This window comes from Hemiscyllium ocellatum, chromosome 10 (assembly GCF_020745735.1).
Source record: "Hemiscyllium ocellatum isolate sHemOce1 chromosome 10, sHemOce1.pat.X.cur, whole genome shotgun sequence".
NCBI classification, from domain to species: Eukaryota; Metazoa; Chordata; class Chondrichthyes; order Orectolobiformes; family Hemiscylliidae; genus Hemiscyllium; species Hemiscyllium ocellatum.
In genome coordinates, this window is record NC_083410.1 from 22,402,224 (window position 1) to 22,428,650 (window position 26,427).

Genomic DNA, 26,427 nt, shown 5'->3' on the forward strand with positions numbered 1-26,427 from the left:
GGCCACTGCTGGAATACTGTGTGCAATTCTGGTCTCCTTCCGATCGGAAAGATATTGTGAAACTTGAAAGGGTTCAGAAAAACTTACAAGGATGTTGCCAGGGTTGGAGGACCTGAACTACAGGGAGAGTCTGAACAGGCTGGGGCTGTTTTCCCTGGAGTGTCGGAGGCTGAGGGGAGACCTTATGGAGGTTTACAAAATTATGAGGGGCATGGATAGGATAAATAGACAGACAGTCTTTTCCCTGGGGTCGGGAGGTCCAGAACTAGAGGGCATAGTTTTAGGATGAGCGGGGAAAGATATAAAAGAGACCTAAGGGGCAACTTTTTCACGCAGAGGTTGGTACGTGTATGGAATGAGCTGCCAAAGGATGTGGTGGAGGCTGGTACAATTGCAACATTTAAGAAGCATTTGGATGGGTATATGAATAGGAAGGGTTTAGAAGGATATGGGCCACATTCTGGCAGGTGGGACTAGATTGGGTTGGGCCTAAGGGTCTGTTTCCATGCTGTACACATCTCTATGACTCTAACTATCTTGAATGCATATAATGCATTTTTAAATTTACGCCATACATTTAGATAATTGTGATACTTGTAGAAAGAATCATGGTAATGACTAGCTATGAATTAATGCTATTTCCAAAGTATTTCAGAAATCTACAGAATTCTTTTTTCTGTTGTTACTACAGAAGTTGCTGACCTAGGGATCCTCTTATGCACTGGTAGTGTCCCTACTGCTGGATCAGGTGTCCCAGGTTCAAGTCCCACCGGCTCCAGACGCGTATAAAAACGTTGATTAGGAAAAAAAAGAGAAGTCGCTGATTAGACTTTATTTGGAATGCTTGATGGGCTAAATGGCCTTTTTTGTACTAAATGATTCTATGACCCTATAATACTTTAACCAGCCTTGTTCCATAATGGGAAATAAAAGTAGCCAGAAGTGATATATGAGATTGGTTCCTAGCTTAAAGAACTCAGCTACTCAGATGGGCTCTGAGCATGTTCTATTAATCTTGGCATACAGCTGTCATTGGGTGTGGGGTGGGGGAGGAGAGAGAGTGAAGAGTGCTTACTCACAGTGCTCTCGCCATCATGAGTATTTAGTTGGCTTGATAGACCAGCTGACCTTTTCCTAATTTTGTCATTTCTAAATAGCTACACATGTACAAAGTAGCTGAAAGTGATGTTGCTGGTCCACAATTCCACTTAACCTTTCCATTTTTGGCAATGAGTAGATCTGTGCCACTTCTAACCCCTCTTACCAGAGCAGACAACGCATTAATTCCACTATGCATTGTTAATGCACCAATATGAACATTAACGCATGCACTAAAATACTCCCCACACCCAAAACTTTGGACAGTTTGTATTGTTAACCTTAAACATTACCAATGCTCTCTTCAAGAACTATATATGTTGAGTGTTGGGGTAGTGAGCCATGTAGATGTTTGGTTTAGAGAGCCATAAATTATCATAGGCATCACTAGGATAGTAAACATGATTTATTCCTTCACAAAAGAAATGTAAGCACTTAGAAAGAAAAAAGCTAAAACCTAAAAACTGAACGTTTTGACTAAAACAGAAGGTTGCTAGTCACTCAAATACATTTACCTTAATTAAACGAATTTCATCACTTCTTGGTTGTATCCCTGGATATAGCCCCTGTGAAGATTAACAGTTCAAAATAAGCACAGATCAGAAAAGTTTAGATAAAATTTTGTACCATGCATACTTAGCGTTTTTATTTCCTTGCCTCCTTTGTAAACCTCACCACCCAAAAATTTATGAACAGACGCCGTACTGAAATCACAGTGAAACCTCATGCCACAACGCTTGCTAACAAAGTACAAAACAATCAAGTTGCTCCTTCAGACCCAAAATAAAATTTTCAAATAATAAAGAAAATTGCCAGAAATTTTGTTTATTCGCTTTACATAAGAGTGTCTTTTGAAGATAGCTGACTCCAACATTAAACAATCTTAAAATACACAGTAGTGTTCAAGAAGATATTTCTGCCTTGATTTCAATAAATAAAGACTCAGATATAAATTGTTCATCATGACCAGCAAACATCTCAAAATGCTTTATGGTCGATTTATAACATGTAGAAAACCTTGCAGTCAATTTGCTCACAGCAAACCTTTACAGTCAGCAAATGTAATAAATGGATCAGACAAGATAAGCTGTTTCAGCAATATTGCTGAAGAATAAATATTGGTCAGGAGGCTCATTTTCAAAATAGCGCAATGAAATCTTTTATATCCACTTCAGCAGGCAAATGGGGCTACATTTTAATGCCTTATGTGAAAGTTAGCACTTCTGACAGTGCAATGTTCCATTGGTACTGCACTGGAGTGATAACCTTAATTTCTGTGCTCCAGCTAAATTAATTTTAGAACACTGAAATTCAGAGGTAGTTATGGCCATCTGACATCCCTCAAACACTTCTTTACAAAATTGATCTCTTGATTTATTGGGGAACAATTATTATTATTTAATAAGGCAAATTAAAGAAGAAATTGTTAACAGGAGATCAAAGTTCAGCCAGGTGGGAAAAAAAGTGTGGTTATGGATAGGGACTAGTTGGACTTCTATTGAAGGAAGGAATAGAAACTCCTCAGGCCATCCTGATGTGATGGTAGTCCAAGAAAGCTCTCTATTTCTTCTTTGAATCGAAGGCCAAGCAATCCCCATTAGGCACTTTCCTCTTCTTGTTCTAAAGGAAGATCCTTGACCTGAAAGTGTTGTTCTCTTCTCCAACCTTTGCTGACTGTTTTCAGCATTTTGTGTTTTTATTTCAGATTTCAAATATACACAGTACTTTGTCTTCTATAAAATGATTTACTGTCAGCTTTGATTTTTGTGTTCAAATGCTCAGTGATAAAATACTTTAAACTTTTGCCCTCAAAACATGCTGATACAGAAAGTCACAAATGTAATAATGTTGGTTGTGAAACAGTGGAACATAATGAGAGAAAACCTTGCAATGGAGTTCATTCATCCAACTTCCTTAACATCAGGATATGGTTTTATTTAAAAAAATGGATGGCATCCAGAAACAAAATCAACAGAAAGCAGTGGCGATTTCACCATCTGGAAACAAACAACAGTTGTGGTCATAAAGCCACTTCCAATCAGATCCTCAGCACCTTCGAGATTTATTTATCTGCCACGATCCCTCCTCATCAATCACAGCAATCTTTCAAGCTCTTAGCCTTGAAAATAAGAAAACAGCTATCTTCTCAATATATTTTGAAGGGGTTTGGTCTGGTTCATAAGACCTTCTAATGCAATTCAATCTCTGCCCTTCATTTCCCATAGTATTCATTACAATTGCTAATTCCATCATCTTTTATATTATTTTCCTCATTATATGTTTAATCATCTCAATGAATTTGTTCACCTCCAGTTGTTTCCAAACTGAAATAAGCACTTTAGTGGATTCTAGTTTTAAAACTTAAATATTTGTTTTCAAGTCCATACTCATCACAGCAATCTCCGCCAATCTCCAAAATACATGTGCTACTCCAATACTGGCACCTAACATATCCAAGTGTTTTCACTCTACCACTGATGGCTGTGTCTTCAAACGCTTAGTTCCTTAGCTTCAGAATGAGTAACCTATTATTCATTTTCTTACCCTGAATCATGTGCTTACCCTGAATCATTTTACATTGTGACTCTGTCAATGCAGTCAACTACCTGACAGACCTAAACTGCAAAAGATATTGAAGATCTCATGATTTCAAATTGCAATTTGCCAGATACTACTGGCCAAAATGCAGACATGAGGATTTAAAAGCTATGTGGTGTATTATTGGATATATACTATTTTAATAAAAACAGTTTCTGAACGACATAAGTATCGAATAGAAAACTACTTAAAAGTAGAGATTATAGAAAATGAAAGGTTCCAAGCGATAAATTATGATAGGAGACTCTCTCGTCAGAGGTACAGACAGACTTACTGTGGCCAGTAGTGAAAAGTCAGAATGGTGTGTTGCTTCCCTGGTGCCAGGATCAAGGATGTCTACCTTTCCAAACACAGAGTGGGACTGCTACAGTTGCCAAGGGTTTAGATGGAGAGGAATTTGCTAAGTGTGTACAAGAAAATTTTCTGATTCAGTATGTAGACGTACCTACTAGAAAAGGTGCAAACTTGACCTACTCTTGGTAAATAATGCAGGGCAGGTGACCGAGGTGTCAATGGAGGAGCACTTTGGGGCCAGCAACCATAATTCTATTAGTTTTAAAATAGTGATGGAAAAGGATATACTGAAACTAAAAGTTGAAGTTCTAAATTGGAGGAAGGCTAATTTTGACACCAATAGTCAAGAACTTCCAAAAGCTGAGTGGGGGCAGATGTTCTCAGGTAAAGGGATGGCTGGAAAATGGGAAGCCTTCAGAAATGAAATAAGAATCCAGAGAAAGTATATCCCTGTTAGGGTGAAAGGAAAGGCTGGTAGATGTAGGGAATGTTGGATGACTAGAGAAATCAAGATTTTTGTTAAAGTAAAGAAGGAAGCATATGTCAGGTATTGAATTGAATTTACTGTCACGTGTACTGAGGCACAGTGAAAAGCTTTGTCTTGCGAGCAATACAGGCAGATCACATAGTTAAATAGCACAGATAAGTAAATAATAGGTAAACAGCAGCAAAAACAAAAACACAGGATCAGGCGAATGTTAAGAGTCTGTGAGTCCATTCAGTATTCTAACAACAGTATGGTAGAAACTGTTTCAAAACCGGCCAGTGCGTGTTCAGGCTTCTGTACCTTGTCCCCGATGGTAGAGGTTGTAGAAAAACATTGCCAGGGTAGAACCGATCTTTGAGAATGCTGGCAGCCTTTCCTTGACAGCGGGCCAGGTAGATGGATTCCATAGATGGGAGGTTGGCCTTTATGATTGTCTGGGCAGAGTTCATCATTCTCTGTAACCATCTCTCTTGATGGCTACCTAAAAAAGTTGGCAAGGATATTCGCTGTCATGCCAAATTTCCTCAGCTGCCTGAGAAAGATGTTGTTGGGCATTTATAACCAGTGCGTCCACATGAACAGTCCACGAAAGCATGTTGTGGATTACCATTCCCAGGAACTTGACACTCTCCACTCGTTCCACCTGTGTTGTTCATGTGTAGGGGGGCATGAGTGACATCCTGCCAAAAGTCAATAATGAATTCCTTGGTTTTGTCAGCATTGAGAGCTAGGTTGTTCTCAGTGCACCATTTTTCCAGGTCTTCCACCTCCCGTTTGTTGTCTGTTCCATTGCCATCTGAGATTCGACCGACTATGGTGGTGTCAACAGCAAACTTGTAAATGGCATTAGGCGACGCAGTCATGGGTATACAGTGAGTACAGTACAGGCTGAGTACACAACCCTAGGGGCCTCCCGTGTTAGTGAGGATGAAATATTGTCCCCAATCTTCACTGATTGTGGCCTGTGGGGCAGGAAACTGAGGATCCAGTTGCAGAGAGTGGGGCTGAGTCCAAGATCATTAAGTTTAGTAATCAGTCTCGAGGGGATAATAGTGTTGAAGGCTGAACTGTAGTCAATGAGTCATGTCAAGATGTTCTAGGCAGGAGTGAAGGGCAAGTGATATGGCACTTGACGTGGATCTGTTGGTTCAATAAGCAAATTGGAATGGGTCAAGAGTAGTGGGGAAGCTGGAGTTGATTAATGCCATGACCAGCCTTTCAAATCACTTCAAAACCACCAAAGTTTGGGGCACTGGGCAGGGTCATTGAGACATGCTGCATGAGCCTTCTTAGGCACAGGGATGGCATTGAAGTATAGAACATAGAACGTTACAACACAGTACAGGCCCTTCAGCTCTCGATGTTGCACCAACTTGAAGAACCCATCTAAAGTCCATCTCTCCTATACTATTCCATTTTCATCTATATGTCTAACTAATGACTATTTAAATGCCCTTAAAGTTGACAAGTCTACTACTGTTGCAGGCGATGCTTTCCATACCCTTACTACTCTCTGAGTAAAGAGACTACCTCTGACATCTGTCCTACATCTATCACCCCTCAATTTAAAGCTATGTCCTTTTGTGCTATTCATCATCATCCAAGGAAAAAGTTCTCACCGTCCACTCTATCTAACCCTCTGATTATATGTCTCAATTAAGTCACATACCAACCTTCTTTTCTCTAATGAAAATAGCCTCAACTTCCTCAGCCTTTCATCATAAGATCTTCCCTCCATACCAGACAACATCCCAGTAATTCTCCTCTGAACCCTCTCCAAAGCTTCCACCTCCCTCCTATAATGCAGTGACGAGAACTGTACGCAATACTCCAAGAGCGGCCGCACCGGAGTTTTGTACAGCTGCAGTATGACCTCGTGGCTCTGAAACTCAGTCCCTGTACCAATAAAAGTGAACACACCGGATGCCTTCTTAACAACCCTATCAACCTGAGAGGTGACTTTCAGGGATCTATGTACATGGATACCGAGATATCTCTGCTCATCTACACTACCAAGAATATTATCATTAGTCTAGTACTCTTTATTCCTGTTGCACCTTCCAAAGTGAATCACCTCACACTATGTCCCTCTATAACCTGCAACATCCTTCAGCACTATCCACAATACCATTGACCTTACTGTTATTCACAAATTTAGTAACCCATCATTCTACACCCTCATCTAGGTAATTTATAAAAATGACAAACAGCAGTGACTCCAAAACAAATCCTTGCAGTACACCATAGTAAATGAACTCCAGGATGAACATTTCCCATCAACCACCACCCTCTGTCTTCTTTCAGCAAGCCAATTTCTGATTCACACTGTTAAATCACCCTCAATCACATGCCTCCATGACTTCAGCAATTGGCTGCCGTGGGGAACCTTATCAAATGCCTTACTGAAATTCATATACACCACATCAATCACTTTACCCTCATCCACCTGTTTGCTCACCAACTCAAAGAACTCTAAGGTTTGTGAGGCACAACCTACTCTTCACAAAACTGTGTTGACTATCCCTGTAACTTATTCCTCTCTAGTTGATTATGAATCCTATCTCTCAAACTTTTCCAACACTTTACCAATAACCGACATAAGGCTCACTAGTCTATAACTATCAGGGTTGTCTCTACGTCCCTTCTTGAACCAGGGGACAGCCTTTGCTATCCACCAGTCTTCTGGCAATATTCCTGTGGAAAATGACAACATAAAGATCAAAGCCAAAGGCTCTACAATCTCCTTCCTAACTTCCCAGAGAATCAGAGGATAAATTCCATCCAGCCCAGGGGATTTATCTATTTTCACACTTTCCAGAATTGCTTACATCACCTCCTTGCTAACATCAATCTGTCCAGTCAAGTAGCCTGTATCTCAGTATCCTCCTCGACAACATTGTCTTTTTCCAATGTGAATACTGACGAAAAATATTCATTTAGTGCCTTCCCATCTCCTTGGACTCCACACACAACTTCCCACTACTATCCTTGATTGGACCTAATCTTTCCCTAGTCATTCATTTATTCCTGATACACCCATAGAAAGCTCCTTGAAGATACATGCCATCAACTTCTCACGTCCCCTCCTGGCTCTTCTTAGCTTTCTTAGTCTTTCTTGGCTAACTTGTCACTCTCAAGCACCCTAACTGAGCCTTATTTAGGCAAGGTGGTAAGGACAAGCCAACATAAGCCTTCTTCTTCCTCTTGACAGGATATTCAACTTCTTTAATAAACCACGGCTTCCTCATTGACCACCTCATCCCTGCTTAACAGGTACGCACTTATCAAGGACATTCAGTTGCTGGTCCTTGAATAAGCTCCACATTTCAATTATGCCCATCCTCTGCAGTTTCTTTCCCCATCCTATGCATCCTAAACTTTGCCTAATTGCATCATAATTGCCTTTCCCACAGCAATAACTCTTGCCATGCATTATTTAGCTATCTCTTTCCACCACTAAAATAAACATAACTGAATTGTGATCACTATCACCAAAGTGCTCACTTCCCTCTAAATCTAACACCTGGCCAGGTTCATTACCCAGTACCAAATCCAATGTAGCCTTGCCCCTTGTTGGCTTTTCTACATACTGTGTCAGGAAACCATCCTGTGCACAACAGACAAAAACTGTGACATCTAAAGTACTCAAACCGTACTATTTCCAGTCAATATTTGGAAAGCTAAAGACCTCATAACAACTACCCTGTTACTCTTGCTCCTATCCAGAATTATCTTTACTATCTTTTCCTCTACATCTCTGGAACTGTTCAGAGGCTATAGAAAACTCAACTGGGTGACCTCTCCTTTCCTGTTTCTAACCTCACCCCATACTACCTCAGTAGACGAGTCCTCAAATGTCCTTTCTGCTACCGTAATACTGTCCTTGACTAGTAATACCACACCTCCCTGCTTTTGCCATCTCCTGTATAGACAGGAGAGATTGAGTTGAATCCTTAGAAGAGTATAAAGGCAGTAGGAGTACACTTAAGAGGGAAATCAAAGTAACTAAAAGGGGACATGAGATAGCTTTGGCAAATAGGGTTAAGGAGAATCCAAAAGGTTTTAGAAATACATTAAGCACAGTAGGGTAACTTGGGAGAGAATAGGACCCCGTCAAAGGTCAGCAGGTCAGACAGCATCCAAGGGGCAGGAAAATTGATGTTTCAGGCATTCCTGATGAAGGGCTTTTGCCTGAAATGTCAATTTTCCTGCTCCTCGGATGCTGCCTGACCTGCTGCGCTTTTCCAGCACCAGTCTAATCTTGGGTCTAATCTGCAGTACCCACTCCACCCCCTCAAAGATCAGCAAGACAGCTTATATGGAGCCGCAGGAGATGGGAAAGATACAAAATGAGTATTTTGCATCAGTGTTTACTGAGGAAAAGGACATGAAACATGGAATGTGGGGAAATAGACAGTGACATCTTTAAAAACGTCCATATTAAAGAGGTGGTAGTGCTGGATATCTTGAAATGCATAAAGGTGGATAAATCCCCAGGACCTGAACAGGTGTACGCTAGAACTCTGTGGGAAGCTAGGGAAGTGATTACTGGGTCCCTTGCTGAGATATTTGTATCATCGATAGTCATAGGTGAGGTGCCAGAAGCCTAGGCTAACGTGGTACCACTATTTAGGTAAGGTGGTAAGGACAAGCCAAGAAACTATAGACCAGTGAGCCTGACGTTGGTGGTGGGCATGTTGTTGGAGGGAATCTGGAGGGGCAGGATGTACATGTATCTGGAAAGACAGGGCCTCATTAGGGACAGTGAGCATGGCTTTGTGTGTGGAAAATAATGTCTCATAAACTTGATTGAGTTTTGTGAAGTAGTAACAAAGAGGATTGATGAGGGCAGAGCGGTGGACGTGATCTATATGGACCAGTAAGGCGGTCAACAAGGTTTTCCATGGGAGACGAATTGGCAAAGTTAGATCTCATGTAGTACAGGCAGAACTAGCCATTTGGATACAAAAGTGGCTTGAAGGTAGAGGACAGAGGATGGTGGTGGAGGGTTGCTTTTCAGACTGGAGGTCTGTGACCAGTGGAGTGCTACAAAGATGGATGCTGGATCCACTACTTTTTGTCATGTATATAAATGATTTGTATGTAAACATAGGAGATATAGTTAGGAAGGTTGCAGATAATACCAAAAGTGGAGGTGTAGTGGACAACAAAAAGTCACCTCAGAGTACCATGGGATCTTGATCAAATGAGCCAATGGGATGAGAAGCAGCAGATGGAGTTTAATTTTGATAAATGTGAGGTGCTGCATTTTGGGAAAGCAAATCTTAACAGGACTTGCACACTTAATGTTAAGGTCCTGGGAGTGTTGCTGAACAAAGAGACCTTGGAGTGCAGGTTCATTGTTTGTTGAAAGTAGAGTTACAGGTAGACAGGATAATGAAGAAGGGGTTTGGTATGCTTTCCTTTATTTCTCAAAGTATTGAGACAGGAGTTGGGAGGTTATGTTGCAGTTGTATAAGACATTGGTTTGGCCACTTTTGGAAAGTTTTGTTTGCAGTTCTGGTCTCCTTCCTATCAGAAGGATGTTGTAAAACTTGAAAGGGTCCAGAAAAGATTTTCAAGGATGTTGCCAGGGTTGGAGGATTTGAGCTATATGGAGAGCTGAATAGTCTTGAGGCTGTTTTCCTTGGAGGGTTGGAGGCTGAGGGTGACCTTATCGAGATTTATAAAATCATGAGGGGCATAGAAAGGTTAAATAGACAAGGTCTTTTCCCTAGGGTGTGGGAGTCCAGAAATCGAGAGCATAGGTTTAGGGTGAGAGGGGAAAAATATAAAAGGTACCTAAGGGGCAATTTTTTCAAGCAGAGGGTTATGCATGTACGAAATGAACTACCAGAGGAAGTAGTGGAAGCTGATACAATTGCAGCATTTAAAAGGCTGCATGGGTATATGAATAGAAAGGGTTTAGAGGGATATGGGCTAAGTGCAGGCAAATGGGACTAGGTTAGGTTAAGATATCTGGTCAGCATGGACTATTTGGACCAAAGGGTCTGTTTCCATGCTGTACAGTTCTGTGACTTTATGAAAGAGTAGTCTAGGATTTTGTGTCGTGAGACAGAAAAGGAAGCTCTTCAATATCAAATTATTTCATTTCGCAAAGCCCTTAAAGAATATTAACATCTTTAGAAGATGCATCATTGTAGTTTGACTCAAGATAAACAAGTCTTCAACAAATCACTCATCAGAATTCTTCTATAAGTTGCAGTAAGGTTACTATTGGAATTTTGATGACATCATCTCCAAAATGATAAGCACGTTGTAAAGGCTTCCGAGTAGACTTCCAAGACTGGTCCTGGGTCACAGAGTTTTCAAAAATGAAGACAGACTAAAAAAAACCCAAGCTGGATGATATTTTCAAAAAAAGCACAAAATTGCTATTTCAAAAACATAAATCAAAGTGTCATGAATAATGCAGATACAAATGTACTACCCAACTTACATTGGAGTCATAAATCAAGGGCAAAAGTACCAACATTAAAAAGCTTCAAGTGAAGCACAGAGATTAGGCGGGGGAAAAAATACCAATAGATGAGTAAATATGTGGAACACTCAAACGTAATTAATACTACGTCAATTAACTCCTCTAAAAAAAGAGGATAAATATCTGGTTTGGAATGTGATTGAAGGCTTTATAGGAATAAGTATAGACTGCATCAAAATACTCTGTGGCATACATTAGATGCTGTGCAGCTGGGAATGCCATCTGTGGCAAGTAAACTGCCCGGCTTAAATAATGTTGGCATATGCATAAAGAAACTCTACAGTGAGAATTGCAATCTTACACACCAGGCAATAAAGTGACAAAATCAGATCAGTTTTCCCTTTCATAGCCTATTTTACTGATTTCAATAGAAAACAAAATAAGATGCAATGTTAGGCTCATGGAAAAATGTAGTCTTGAAGATAGCATAACTATGCAGTTGGAACCTCAAGTTTGGGTTACATGTAACAGAAAGATTGCAACAGATTGACTTAATCTCAAACTGTTGCCAAGGCTGAGGGATTGAGCCTGCATTTAGTGAATGGAATTTGGAATAGTGACTGCAAACAACAGTTTCAGGTTTAAAAACATTCTTTCTAAATTTCTCCTCATCCAGTGTTCCTGTGATAATAAATAGTCTGATAATTTGTATCAGCTGAGAAATCAAGAAAGGTCGCTGTAAAATGGAGCTGGGTCATGTCAGCCTTTATGTATCAACAAATGTTCATCAGATGACGCCTCTAAAGCACAGCAGTAAATGAGAAATAGGAAGGGGGCAAGCATATATGCTTGGGGAATAACAAAAACCGTAATATGGGACCAGGAGGAAATGACATTGCAAATGATTGCCTGATTACATTTAGATAATGAAGTACAGAACCATGGTGAGAGAAGTCCTCCTCAACTGCATAAACGCATAGGATGACGACAATATGGTCAATAGTGTCAATGCTGTAACTAGTTGAGAAGAATGAGGAAAATGTAACTTTGTCACCATCACACAGAATATCAGCTGTGACTTTGACAACAGCAGTTCCTGGCCTAAAAGTAAATCAGTTTTGGATCAGTAACAACTTTTTCCAACAGTTAACAAGAAAAGGACTTGCATTCATATGGCACCTTCCATGATCTTGGGATGTCTCAAATCAGTGTATTGCCAATGAAATACTCGTTCCTGTAAATGTACATAAGTATGACTTTCAACAGAGTTATAGCAAGGTCCTGCAAGCAGCAGGGAGGTAATTAACAAGATGAATCTGTGTATGGTTGTTTTGCTGAAGAGTAAGGACAATGTCCAAGACACTTGAGGATCAAGGGTTATGGGAGAAGGTTGGAGAATGGATGAGAAACTTATCAGCCATGATTGAATGGTAGAGCAGAATCGATGGGCTGAATGGTCTAATTTTTGTTCGTGTGTGTTTTGGTCTTACACAAGGCTAATTATCCCATTTTTCTTTGAGAAATGCCATAAGCTCATTCATATTCTCACAGGAGGACAGGGAAAGTATCATTTAATGTCTCACCTGAAAGATAGTACCCTGCGATGGTGCATTTTTTTGGATTGTACTGGATTATCAGATTAAATTATATAGTCAGCATTATTGGACACTCAACAAGTCACTTTTTTTCTATTGAAAATGAATATGTCATTAAGAAAAAAATCTAAATACTTCAATAGCTGCAAGTTTGGGGATGGGAATAAAAAACAAAAACAGAAAGATGCGGCAGGTCAGGCAGCATTATGAAGAGAGAAACAGAGTTAAATGTCTCAAACTGATAACTTTTCATCAACAGTGGAACAATTTAATGATGTAATAAGTTTTAAGATGTGTAGTGACAGAGAAGCAGGTTGAGCAATTTGCAGAAGAATACTAAGCAAGATCGGTGCAAGGATGGAAGAGATAGACCAGGGAACTATAGACCAGTGAGTCGAACATCAGAAGTAGAGAAACTATTGGAGCAAATAGTGAAGGTGAAAATTAATTTCCATTTAGAGGGGCAAGGTTTCATGAAGGATAGTCAGCAAAGCTTTGTTAGAGGAAGATTATGCCTAACAACTTTGTGGAACATTTCAAGGAGGAGACCAAACATTTGGATGAGGGTAGTGCTGCTGATGTAATTCAACAAAGTCCCACAAGGGAAACTGATAAAGATAAAAACTCATGAAATCCAGGATAACTTGGCAAGTTGGATTCAAGATTAGTTTAGTGACAGGAGACAGAGAATGGTGGTAAAAGGTTGTTTGTGTGACTGAGTCCAATATGCAGTAACATACCATAGGGATCAGTCCTGAGTCCCATAATATGATATTCATAAATTATGTAGATGACAATGTGTATGGAGAGAAGGGGCAGAGATTATTAAGTCTGTGAATGACACAAAGACTGACTGGATAGCTGACAGTGTGGAAGTGTTAGACTCTAGGAGGATATAAACAGATCGGTCAAATGGGTTGATCAGTGGCAGATGGAATTTAACCCCAATAAGTGTGAGGAGATGCACTTTGGAAGAACTAAGAACACATGAATGGCAAGACACCAGGAAAATCAGAGGAAGAGAGGGAGCTTGAGATACATGTCCACAGCTCCCTGAAAGTGGCAGGAGAGGTGGAGATGGTAGTTAAGAAGGCAGATGTGATGCTTGACTTTTGACAGTTGTAGCATAACTTATTAGGGCCTGGAGGTCACATTTGAGCTATACAAAACTTTGGTTAGGTCATAGATGGAGTACTGTGTGCTGTTCTAGTCACCACACCATAAGAACGATGTGATTGCACTGGAGGGGGTGCAGAGGAATTTCATTAGGCTATTGCCTGGTATAGAGCTGTAAAGATGTGATTCAGCTGTGAAGAAAGGCTGGATAAACTTGGGTTGCTTTCGTCAGAACATTTGCGCTCTTGCCAACTGCATCTTTTCAGCATCTGTTATATTAACTCTTACATTACACATTCTTGGTGGAAAGGCATGGGATCATAACCTTCATTCTCACATAAAGGTTATCCCAGAAGCAAGTACAAAATGCTCCAAAGGTTATAGAAACAATAAACCGTCCCTGGCTTCTTGCACAAAATCTGGTTCCCTTCACCTTAGATAAATTAAAGGATTCCAGTTGAAATGGTTGTCCTTATCTTTGAACTATAATTTCAAAGGATGAAGCTTCAGCTGACCCTTCCCTTCCTCAGTTCCTCTCCCTGGCTTTCTTCACTGGTGGAAGTTTTCCTTCTACACACTTTTTAAAAAACATTTTCTCATGAAATCCACTGTCTCTCGCACCGCTTACCCACCCCCAACCAAAAAAAAAGAGTAGTTTGAAACTCTTAACAAGTGAGTCAATTCAAGACAAACTTTGGGCTTGGAAAGAAAAAGCTTCTTTCAAGAATATAAAATTTTAATGTTACACCACAGTTCTCAGAGCAGTGCAAAAATATCTCTTTTTGGAAGTGCACACATCTGATGTAAAAAACAAACAATTATAATATGCATTATTTAACATGGCTAGATAAACTAACTCTCACATGTTTAGACAAATTTGACAAAGTAAACCCCATGCTATTGGCATGTCATTAAATGCTCACCTCCTCTGACACAGAATCCGATGGTGCGGGCCTTGGAACAGAGAGCCCGGGCAAAGACACATTGGACAGGCGCCTCTTCCTCACTCCACTGCAGTTATTTGGGATTTTGAAGGCACATCGTTTGTGATAGTTGAGACCACATCCTGAACAGAATTAAACATGGATATTTAGGGAAAGAAAGTAAATTCAGAAAATGTTGGAGAAAAACAGCAGGTCTGGCAGCAGCTATGGAGAGGGAAACAGAATTAACATGGTGCCCAGTGTGACTCTTTTTCAGAACAATAAATTACTTAGCTTACTTATGAAAGCCAAAGCCAAATTTGGAAATCAGGGATTATGCTGCAGCATCTGAGATGAAACTATTCCTCAACCCTATCACAATGAAGCTCTGACAAAGTGCAAGTTCGGTCAGCTCTATCATATGATATGTGGTGCAGCCACTTTTGCATCAGTCCAGAGTGAGTATTCTGCAAGTACTCAAGAGTTGAATGTCGCAACAGATGTCAAATATCCAATCTGGCATCAGTATGCTTGGAATCAATAGGATTTGGAACCATCCAGGAAGCAATTTCATGGAGCTTTGAATTTACATCAGTTGTGTAAAACTTCAGTTGCATTTTCAAAGAACCCATGTGACCTAGCAGACTGCCTGGCAATTTCTAAACCATTTTATGAAATATTTTTATTGACATATCTAACAGTATGGAACTGATGCCTTTACCTCTGGATGGTATCTGTTGGTTTGGACCCAAGGAGAGCTAGCCAAGTGGATACAAAATTGGCTTGATGGTAGGAGACAAGAGGGTGGAGGAGGATGGTTGCTTTTCGGACTGGAGGCCTGTGACCAGTGGTGTTCTATAGGGATCAGGGTGGGGTTCACTATTGCTTGTTATTTATATAAACAACCTGAATGAGAATATAGGAAGCATGGTTAGTAAGTTTGCAGACGATACCAGAATTGACAGTGAAGAAGGTTATCTAAGAGTACAACGGGTTCTTGATCAGCTGGACCAATGGGCGGAGGAGTGGAGTTTAATTTAGACAAATGTAATGTGTTGTATTTTGTTAAGACAAATAAAAGGAAGAAATTACACAGTAAATGGTAGGGCCCTGGGAGTGTTGTCAAACATAGAGACCCTGGGGTGCAGGTATATGGTTCCTTTAAAGTGGCATCACAGTCAGACAAGGCAGTGAAAGCGACATTTGGCACGCCTGCCTTAACTGGTCAGAGCACTGAGCATAGGAGTTGGGATGTCATGTTGTGGCTGTACAAGATCTTGGTGAGGGCACTTTTGGAGTAATTTGCACAATTCTGGTCACCCTAACACAGAAAGGATATGATTAAATTGAAGATATGCAGAAGAGATTTACGAGTATGTTACCAGGACTGGAGTGTTTGAGTTGTAAGGAAAGGCTGGATAGAGTAGCGCAGAAATCGATCCTTTGGTCCAACCAGTCCAAGATGGCCATAACTTCAAATAAAACTAGTCCCACCTGCCTGTGCTTGGCCCATATGCCTCCAAACATTTTTTATTCATGTACTTATCCAAATGACTTTTAAATGTAACTGTACCTGCATGAACCACTCCTCCAAAAGTTGATTCGAGACACTGTGTAAAAAAATTGCCTCTGATGTCTATTCTAAATCATTCTCCTCATTTCAAAAATATGTCCCCAAATCTTGAAATCCCCCATCCTTGGAAAACAACACCTAGCTTCACCTACCCCTCATGATTTTCTAATCCTCCACAAGAACACCTCTCAACCTCCTATGCTCCAAAGAAAAAAGTCCCAGCCTATCCAGCCCCTCCTTAGAATACAAACACTCCTACTAAATCCAAGTAAATCACTTCTGAACCCTCTCCAGTTTAATAATCTCTTTTCTATAACAGGGCGACCAGATCTGGACAGAAGAGGCTCAACCAATGCACTGTACAACCTCAATACAATATCCCAACTCCCATCCTTAAAGGTCTGAGCGATGAAGGCATGTGTGCCGAACACCCTCTTAACCGCCTTGTCTGTATAGCATGGGATTGTTCTTCCCTGGAGCCTAAGTTGAGGAGTGACCTTATAGAAGTTTATAAAATCACGAAAGGCATAGGTAAGGTGAATAGCAAAGGTCTTTTCCCTCAGGTAGGGGTGTTCAAAACTAATGGGCATAATTTTAAGGTGAGGTGGAAAGATTAAAAGGGACCCGAGGAGAAGCTTTTTCACACAGAAGGTGGCTTGTATATGGATTGAACTGCCTGAGGAAGTGGTAGATGCACGTACAGTTACAATATTTAAAAAGCATTTGGACAGATACATGTATAGGAAAGGTTTGGCAAATGGAACTAGTTTACTTTGGGAAACCTGGTCAGCACGGGCAAGTTGGACCAAGGGCTCATTTCCACGCTGTATGATTCTATGATACCCTCTCTATCTCTCCTAATATTAGCAAAGAACTATCAGACTTGTGCACTCAAGCTTATAAAATGTCGAGGCCCTTTATGACTATAACAAACGTTGGTTTCCGCAGTTACTAGGGCATCATGTGGTTCACTCATCACACATTAGAACTTACAGCAAAGCTGCAAGATTTTGCTTCCAAGAGCAGCATACAGCAAAGATTTTTAAAAAACCCAGTTCTCCACCATTTGACACCACCTCAGGTTCCTGAAAAGTTGATCTCATACAGGGAATAATATTGCTGTTGCTATACATTCAAGCACAAAAAACATTTCATCAGGAAGAAAAACAAAAAGAAAATAATCCAAACCCATAACGAAGTCAGTATGGGATGAGCTTCTGAAACCAACTAGTCTCAGTCAGAACTTTGATTACAGCTATTAATTTGGATTGTAATGACATAAATATTAGCAACCTAGGCCAACCGTTTCGCCATTCAGCTCTAACTCTAAATATACTTGGCTCTCCCTCTCTAGATTTGGTTTGGATTTACTCAAGTGTGTTGGTGACTGCCTAATGAATGAGAGTCCAAACATCTTTGGGAATTAGGGTCGAAATGCTACTGTTGACTTGGGGCATGGGCACAGGCAAACACCAACCACAGATTCCTCCAACCCAGCAGAGAGGAGATCCCTACTATGGTTAGTTTTTTGACTGAGGATATCAGGATTTACATTACTTTTGACTGATCTGTACAAGAATCAAAACTGAGTGGATTTAGTGGCCCATTAGATCTCTGTTGCTCCAAACTTGGTTGATAATCTAAAGGTCAGGTTAAAGGTAGCTCAGAGCAATCAATGCCGTCATGGAAACAGTGGACCTTAAGTGGTCCTTTGCTTTCAACTTATCCAGATAATTGCTAACAGGGAAGCTAGTTGTAGTTGAAGCTGGCTAAATACTGAAACAGGGGAAGTGGCTAAACAGCACAAGCGTTGCTGTTTGCAGATTCCAGGCTGTGAAGGCGAAGGAGAAGTTCCAGAGAATGATGCTTCCATTCTGTGGGGAAACAATTCTGGAAGATCTGGAAGTCAATGATAGTTCAGTGCAACTGTATATGGAATGCAGGAAGCCTAGAAGCAGTATTTGCTTGATGGAAGTGAGAAAGGTTAGAATTTAAAGAAATTCTACAACAGCTTTGTGGAGCAAGCAGTTTAATAAAAGCTGAAACTCTGCTGGTATCTGGATGATTGGGGGCAGTCTTGGAAGCTTTGGGTAACTCAGTTCAGGAAGAAGAGATTATACTACTGAAGCATGAGCAGCCATTGAGGCAGGCCAAGTCAGACAGGCTTCGAAGTGTTCTAAGGTTCGCCCTTCAAAAGTGAAGGGCTGTGAATTTCTTGCATGGAAGACAGAGTTTTAACATTGTTCTTCAAATGGTTAATGCCATCAAAACAACTCCCACCCTGGTGGTTGACACACTGTGGAACAATCTGCGGGGTGTTTAACCCGTAATGAGCCTGTTAAGTCATTTTCACACCGTATTAATTAGTAATGCCAGAATTGCATATATAGTGTAAGTGGTTTAGAAAAATTATTTACTTGTTCAATATACCTATTCAGTCATTTTTGTTTATATTTCTGCAAAATAGAGATTTAGTTTAGTATTTCAATTCAACCCCAGAATCTTGATGCTTTTTACTATTCTTGGTTCTTCTGCACATTCTATTCATTAAAAGATATAGTCTAACAAGACAGATTGTAATAAAGATCAAGCTTGTCCAGTAGTTTCATAACTGGAATGATACAAATTTTAACTTTCAACAAACGGAGAGTTTTACAACAACGTAATTCACATTGTAAAATGCATTACCTGGGAGAGTAGTAAAAACCGGCTTGAAACCCTACAACCTTGAGGAAGTACATAAATGATTACTTGTCATAAATGCAACAATATTCAAGACTGTGAGCTAAGTGTCGAAGGTGGGATTAGTGTAGATAGGTCAGTACAGACTTGGTGGGCCAAAGGGCCTCTTATGTGCTATGTGACTCTGATTCAACATAAGATCTTGAAAGTGAAACTGATGTTCTATGGTGAACTAAGTCTTCAACTTTAAACTGAACTCATTAATTCCTAGTTTATCTAATTTCGCTCAATTTTAGCAAATAGTAACAGATAAGTTAAGGTAAAAACAAACTTGAAAATTAGCACAATGTCTGTCCAAATCAGAAAGGCCAGCATGGCTGCATCCCTTCCATCTCACGAATATGACCAGTCTGCATGTAAAGGCCTGAAGTGTCACGATCATGGAACTGGATCACTGAAATACAGTCATCCTACAACGTCCTCAGATACAGCCTTCCAGCAAACAGCAACTGTGAAAGAAAACTGCTCCCATTTCTCTCCCCAGAAACGGCACACTAGATATCATTGATGTACTCCTCTTCTGCCATGGTTGGGATCAACCTAATAATTAGGATTCAGGAATTTTATGCTCTGCATGACCCAGCTACTCATTCACTCCCTTAAGCAGTTCAGTTAGTTGACAAGTAAAAGTGTCATTTTACTCTCAGTGCCTTTCAAGCATATTTGGAAATACTTTGTGGGAATGGAGTTATCTCAGTCCCAAAACAACAAAGATCTGGAACTAGATTTTTGTAATGGAGATAAGTATTGGGAGTCTGGCAAAGTCTGTTACGGAGGCCCCAGGCTGCCATATTTTGGGGCAGGATGGAGTCAACCTCTCATCTTCCCTGGGGATAGCCTGAAGAGGCAAAAGGATGAGTAACAGGTTGGAATGCCTACCTTCAATTATTGGGACATCAGCCCAGTTCTGATAATAAACGTGAGGCCCTCAAGTCCTCATCTGTCATACTTCCACGGCTGCCCACGCATCCTTCATGCACACTCTTCCAGTACTTATTGTGGACCGAAAATCAACAAGCCACTACCAAATTTAGCAAATCTATGAAATGCTTCAGAAGCAATCAACTGAATTAATAACTGAACCAAATCCTCTGAGAAAACATCCCTCCGATAGGAAAGATGTTGTGAAACTTAACAGGTTTCAGAAATAATTTACAAGGATGTTGCCAGGGTTAGAGGGATTGAGCTGTAGGGAGAGGCTGAATAGCTGGGGCTGTTTTCCCTGGAGCATCTAAGGTGAGGGGTGACCTTATAGAGGTTTATAAAATCATGAGGGACACGGATAGGGTAAATAGACAAGATCTTTCCCTGGGGTGAGGGAGTTCAGAACTAGAGGGTGTAGGTTTAAGATGAGAGGGGAAAGATATAAAAGAGACCTAAGGGGTAAGTTTATCACACAGAGTGGTGTGTGTATAGAATTAGCTACCAGAGGACATGTGGAGGCTAGTACAATTACAACATTTAAAAGGCATCTGGATGAGTATATGAATAGGAAGGGTTCGGACGGATATGGGTCAAGTGCAGGCAAATGGGACTAGATTAATTTAGGATATCTGGTTGGCATTGATGAGTTGGACCAAAGGGTCTGTTTCCATGCTGTACACCTCTATGACTCTATTACTGTAGGAAATTGGGATTCGTGCAGTTTTATCAATGGTTACGCCAGTGCAACCTCAGTGAGCTGAAGGGCCTTTTCTGTGCTGCATGAATCTATGATGTTAAATTATAATATCAATGATGGGACATATGTATGTATTTGTAAACACTTTTTGAAAAGAACACTGGGCAAAGTAAAAGACAGTCGCTAATATTTGTTTTTGTAAGGAAAAAGCTGTTTGGATGAAGACAGTGAACTTGGAACACTTGTAGAAAGTGATCTCCTGACTCCATTTATGGGTGCAAAAAAATCAAATTGATTTAGCACACTGAGAAAACTTGCCACAAAGCAAACAGCCTTTTTCCTCTCTCTCTTCTCTGAAATTCCTAACGTGAAAGCTGAGAGATGTGAAAATCCAATGGAAGGCCTTATCACTACAAATAAAGACTTCTTCAAGGGAAATTTTGAATTTATATTATTTTGACCAGAAAGAGTAAATTCACCCAACCAAAAATGATTCAGGAAGATGCATCTTCGGTTACAGTACTAGGGACATTGTGAATAAGTTCATTTTCCTCAAATTTAATGGTTACTTACTTTTCCCAACTCCTAATACCTATGATGGAGGAATATTTTCTGACGAGTTTCACCTGGGCCATATGAGGGAAAGCTATAACCCAGGTAAAAATCAATTGTACCTCAGACTACGATAAAGTAGGTAATCCATACCGGCTTTCCTTCTTTGGGTGAGAGGTCGATCCATCAGGTTGAAGTCAAATGAAATTAGTTGAGGGATACTCTTGATCCTAATGAAATGATGATTATAAAAACATCACATACACATGCATTACATTATAAGGAGGGTGGTTGGAACTATTTGCATATTTTAAAACTTTTAATCATCTTTGCATATTTCCCTGAGCAAGTTTTTTTTGCTATTAGTTAATAAATATAGAGCTTGTAGTAGGAACTTGCTGTCTTGTTTCCAATACAAAGCCATGTAAAATCTCATACATAATTGCCAGTAACACCTTCCTTTTCAAGTCAAACTTTAATGTGGCCAATGAAGGAGTGGGACAAAGAAAGAAATCAGTTTACATGCTCCGATCTAAGTCATAACACCAGATTAAGTTTGAAGTGATTATAAGCTTCTGTCATTGGCCATATAATAGTGTATTTCAGTGGAACGGCTGAATGCCTTATATTTGTCGTTTGACTTGATACTGGTACCCCTGTGATTCATGATTCCTCCAAGAGTCCTTAAACATTACTTACGAAAAAGGTCAGGCTCTACAAAAATATTATGGGGATGGGATTTTTAAATGCCAGAAAGGGTGAAGTGCTATGTGTGGTCCAGCTGCCTGCACCCCTACCTCATGGCAGTGAAAATGCCCCAAAATCCAAATGAGCTGAGAATCCTGGGATTGGGTGCTGCCTATCATTGTTAAAAATCTTTGTACCAATGCAACTGAACAAAATCTATGTCACATTAAGAATTTTCAGGCCCTTGCTGATATTGCTGAGGAGTCAAGGGGTCTCCTGGCACCTAATGATGTTCTTCAACTTTCCCCATTAAGGGAGAAGGATGGTCAGTCACTTATGGCAGCAATCTAGAAATGCAGCAGTGACTGGAGTTGAGAACTGTTACAATCCCATTTCTACCAATACAACTGGCAAACTATTTTTTACAATCACAATACTCTATCAATAAACAAAATAATTAAGGCAAACATAATTGGTCTTTAAATTATTGGAGGACTGCAAACTATTAATAATCTGTTGACAGCCTATAGCATTGTATGTGTGAAGTCAAGATCAGATGTGGACTGTGGAGTTAAACTGGAGGAGATAATTATATCAGGGTTTGAAAATATCATTCAATCCATCTTTTGAAATAAGTTATTCATTCGATTAATGAACCTCAATTCTGTGTACTATTTTATTTGATCTTTTACGCCCCTGTACACATTAATAGTAAAAAGAGCTTTTGTAAACTTTCTATTATGTAATATACTTAAACTAGGAGTGGTCTTGCAATACCTCCACTGGCAGGAGAATGCAACTACACAGTGTTACACACTTTGATAGACAGTCTTTATTGAAGTCAGAAAGGTGATATAGATTGCATGGAGATGCAAATTTTTTAAAATATAGTTCTGATTGTTCAAAATTCCAAAATTAATCGAGTTGCAAGATGTTTGTCATTTTGAAATTAATCACTAATGCAAAAAAATGCATGTTAAGTTGCATATTAGACTCAATAAGAAAAATTCAGTATACATTGCATAATTTTTTGAAAGTATAAAGAAGCGAAACTCCTTAATTTTAGAGAAATAGGAGGTTCCCAATTGGCACCTGCTCAGCCAACACTGGACTTGTGCCAAAATGTACAATTTGACATTTGTTTGCACTTTAAAAGACGTTTCAGTACATGTTGAGCTAATTTTATATGGACACAGACCTCAGTTGTACCGGAGTGTGAGCCAAAGCAAATGGAGACACTGCTGACTGTGTAAATACCAGTACAAAAACGTAATTATGCTAGCAGCCAAGGAAGAATGCAAGAATAGTTTTAAACCAAGAGCATTGCTGGTGCCTGTACATTCTTCATTTTCCGGAGTGGTTACCCACTAGAGGGCAGCAAGTACTAAGTGGTGCATAAGGACATACCAAGTTCCGAAAGTATAAAGGAAACCGCACAAACAAAAAATGGAACACAGGTTTTATGAAATTGCTCTTGGTGACTTTTGTAGCATTGCAAATCGTGTTCTCAAACGAGGCAAATTTTAACAAGCGCAACAAGAGGACTTTAAGAATTAATTCCTCTCCTCCAGCACACCATACTTGAAGTGCACAACTTCATTCAATGCACATCAACATATAAATGAGTTATCCATCAACACACATTTACAGTATGGTGATGAACTAAACAACCAACCAACCAACTTGCAGGCAATATTATCCATATAAATAACACAGTATTGTGTAATTGCATAGACTCTAGATTAGATTGACAGTGTATCTGCATGACATCACACCATGTGATATTCCAGTATTAAGCTACCTGTCTCACCTTGAGTCACCTTCAGTGCAATGGCATCATTGTAGTGTGTTCAATTAGTCATCTGTGTATGAAATATACAGTATCAGAAAGTAGAGAATCCAAACTATGTACAAATTCGTGCTATTACAGCAGTGTAATTAGCGAGTGTTGTGAATAAACTTGCAGACATCTGTCTCATCAAGAAGCATGTATGTGTGGCATGTGTTACATGAGCAGCACTCACTCTCTCATACTGGCAGTGGTTGTGATCCAAGAAATCATGTCATGGCAGCACACACTGGAAGAATTTAGCTGTGGAACTTGGAGTATTCATGGGACAAAAAGGTAATTGTGGAAAACCTGTTTCACTTATGGCAGATGAATTGATGAATATGGTGAATCACTCTGCAGTTGTCCATGTTGACTACCACTTGAAGGAAGCTCTGAGGATGCCAAGAGTGCAGAATATGCTCTGGGTGGGGAACTTCAACGTGTATGATCAAGACTGGTTTGGCTGCACCATGACTGACCAGGTTTGTCGAGTCCTTATTGACATAACTGCTGAGCTGGACAATAGCAGATGATGAAGGAACCAAAAAGGGGAGGGGGAAAGACATACATGACTCATTCTCACCAACCAGCCTGTCAATTATAGTATCAATAAGAATGGCTGCCACACAGTGACCACTGAAGTTCCTTCTTCACTCTGTGAATATCGTGAACGTGTTGTGTGGCACTAGAACTGTTTGATCAACCCCATTTGATTGGCACCATATCTACAAATATTCATTCCATTACCTGTGCACAGCAGGAGCAGCATAGAGACTACAAAATGCACTGCAGAAATTCACCAAGGCTCCTTAGAAGCGACCTTCCAAACCTATAACCACTACAACAGATATCAAAAGCAGCAGATACATGGGAACATCATCATCTCCAAGTTCCTCTCCAAACCATTCACGATCTTACATGGAAATACATCACTGTTTCTTTACTGTAGCTGTTTCAAACTGCTGGGACTGCCTCCCTCCTAGCACTGGGGAATTGAAATGCAATGGTTCACAAGGGCAACTCACCACAAGTTTCTCCAAGACAACAAGGGATGGGCAAAAATTAATGGAAAAAAAGCATCACAAGCTTGAAGACTTACAGACAAAAATGACATTGACATTCCTGGACAGTTTAGTGTAGTCCTAATTGCAAAATCTACTGTGTCCAATGATTTTGAAACTAAACAAGTGAAAAGTAACATTAAACTGCAACAGGAAACATTGTTCACTATACTCTAAACGTAATACCACTTTCCTTTGTACAGGAAGGCCACCAAGTTGAAAATGAGAAAACCAGTTTCAAAGAATCAGAGTATTCATCCATTTGCATAACTCACATCACTTGAAGCAGGCACATATCCTGTGCAGATAATATTAGTAAATCTGTGGAGTCAGAACAGAGCAGATGGATAAATAACAGGCAGATTTAGTGACTCAAGAAGTGCATTCTCTTGCTGAACACAGCCAACATGAATTTGGTCTTCCTACATTGCTTTGCGACCCTATTTTCTACAGCTATAAGAAGTTTAACCTCAGGAGACCATGGCTAATTAGATGACATTCAGTTTTGTAGCCCCAGCAATTCCAGGTAAGAGTTGTGACTACTGCTTACACTACTGGCAGTTTCCAATGGAGATTATCACTGGAGCCAAACATCAAGCTAAGTATGGGGGAATGTGTCAGGTATAAGCTGTGAAGCCCTGATTATGGAGCTATTAGTGGCGGGAAGGAGTGAGTAAAGGGGAAACTTGGAAAGGCTATGAAGAGGGGAATTGTCTCCAATGGGCACAGAGGCACCATAAAGGAGGTGCCTCCAGTTTCCCAACACCTACCTTAGAGTGGGAGGACACACCCACCCTTGAGCCTGTGGGTCATATTGATAGCCACTTAAGAGTCTCATCCCACTACCTACACTACAGTCACGCCTATGCCCACTTTATACAGCCTCGTTTGTGGTTCTGCCATGCTTACTGAAGGCAATTCCCCTCCCCACAGCATTCCCAAGGAATGCCATGCAGTGCATTTTGAGATATCCTTTCCTGCCTTCAAACCCCCAAGCAGGATGTTGTAAAATCGGGCCCCACATTTTATTTGGCCAGATAATGATTATCTTGAATTACATAAAACACTTCTTTACTTCCACTTCTTTACCTAACTAATAAATTCATCAATGGTAGTACAGAACAGTTCATATAGAAAACATTTTGGAGGCCTGTCTGTTTCTTGGGGGAGAAAGGCAGAAAAGCAACAAGAGTGATAGCCTGGCTCTTGAGCAGCTACTTAACATAAAAACAAAACACAGAAACTAGCAGCAGGAGTAAGCCATTCAGCCCTACGAGATCGGTCTGCCATTCAATGCGATCACAGTTGATCCTCTATCTCAATGCCACATTCTTACTTTCTCCTTGTACTCCTTGATGCCTTTGAAATTTTGGAATATGTCTTTTGAATATAATCAGTGACTTGGCCTCCATAGCCTTCTATGTAGAGATCTACAGGTTCACAATCCGTTTGAGTGAAGAACTTCTTTTTCCTCATCTCAGTTCTAAATGACCTACCCCCTATTCTGAGATCCCTTGTTCCAGACACCCCAACCAGGAAAAACATCCTCCCTGCACCCAGACTGTTTAGGTCTGTTTGAAACAAATAAAATTCTATAGATCCCTTCTCATCTTTCTACACTGTAACGAATACAGGCCCAGTCAAACCAGTCTCTCATCATAGGAGTCTTCTCATAGATGGAGTGTACAGAAAGTTCACTAGGCTGATAATTTGCAAAGTAAGAATATCCTTTCTTAGGTAGGGAGACTAAAACTGCTTGCAACATTCCAGGTATGGTCTCACCAAGCCGCTATATAACTGAAGCCAT

General features: G+C 40.2%; 1 protein-coding gene across 3 annotated transcripts in view; it reads right to left on the reverse strand.

Annotated features, from left to right (window-relative positions):
• prkd3 (protein kinase D3) overlaps window positions 1-26,427 on the reverse strand; it is a 421,244-nt gene that overhangs the window by 112,514 nt on the left and 282,303 nt on the right. For 2 of the 3 annotated variants that reach the window (XM_060831342.1, XM_060831343.1), the window contains exons 5-6: window positions 14,554-14,696; window positions 1,614-1,664 (exon numbers count right to left, since the gene is read on the reverse strand). In XM_060831342.1, the coding sequence (XP_060687325.1) occupies window positions 1,614-1,664; window positions 14,554-14,696 (194 nt within the window). Of the gene's footprint in view, window positions 1-1,613; window positions 1,665-14,553; window positions 14,697-21,194; window positions 21,268-26,427 lie in introns of those variants that run through there. The other variant, XM_060831344.1, reaches the window with a different exon arrangement.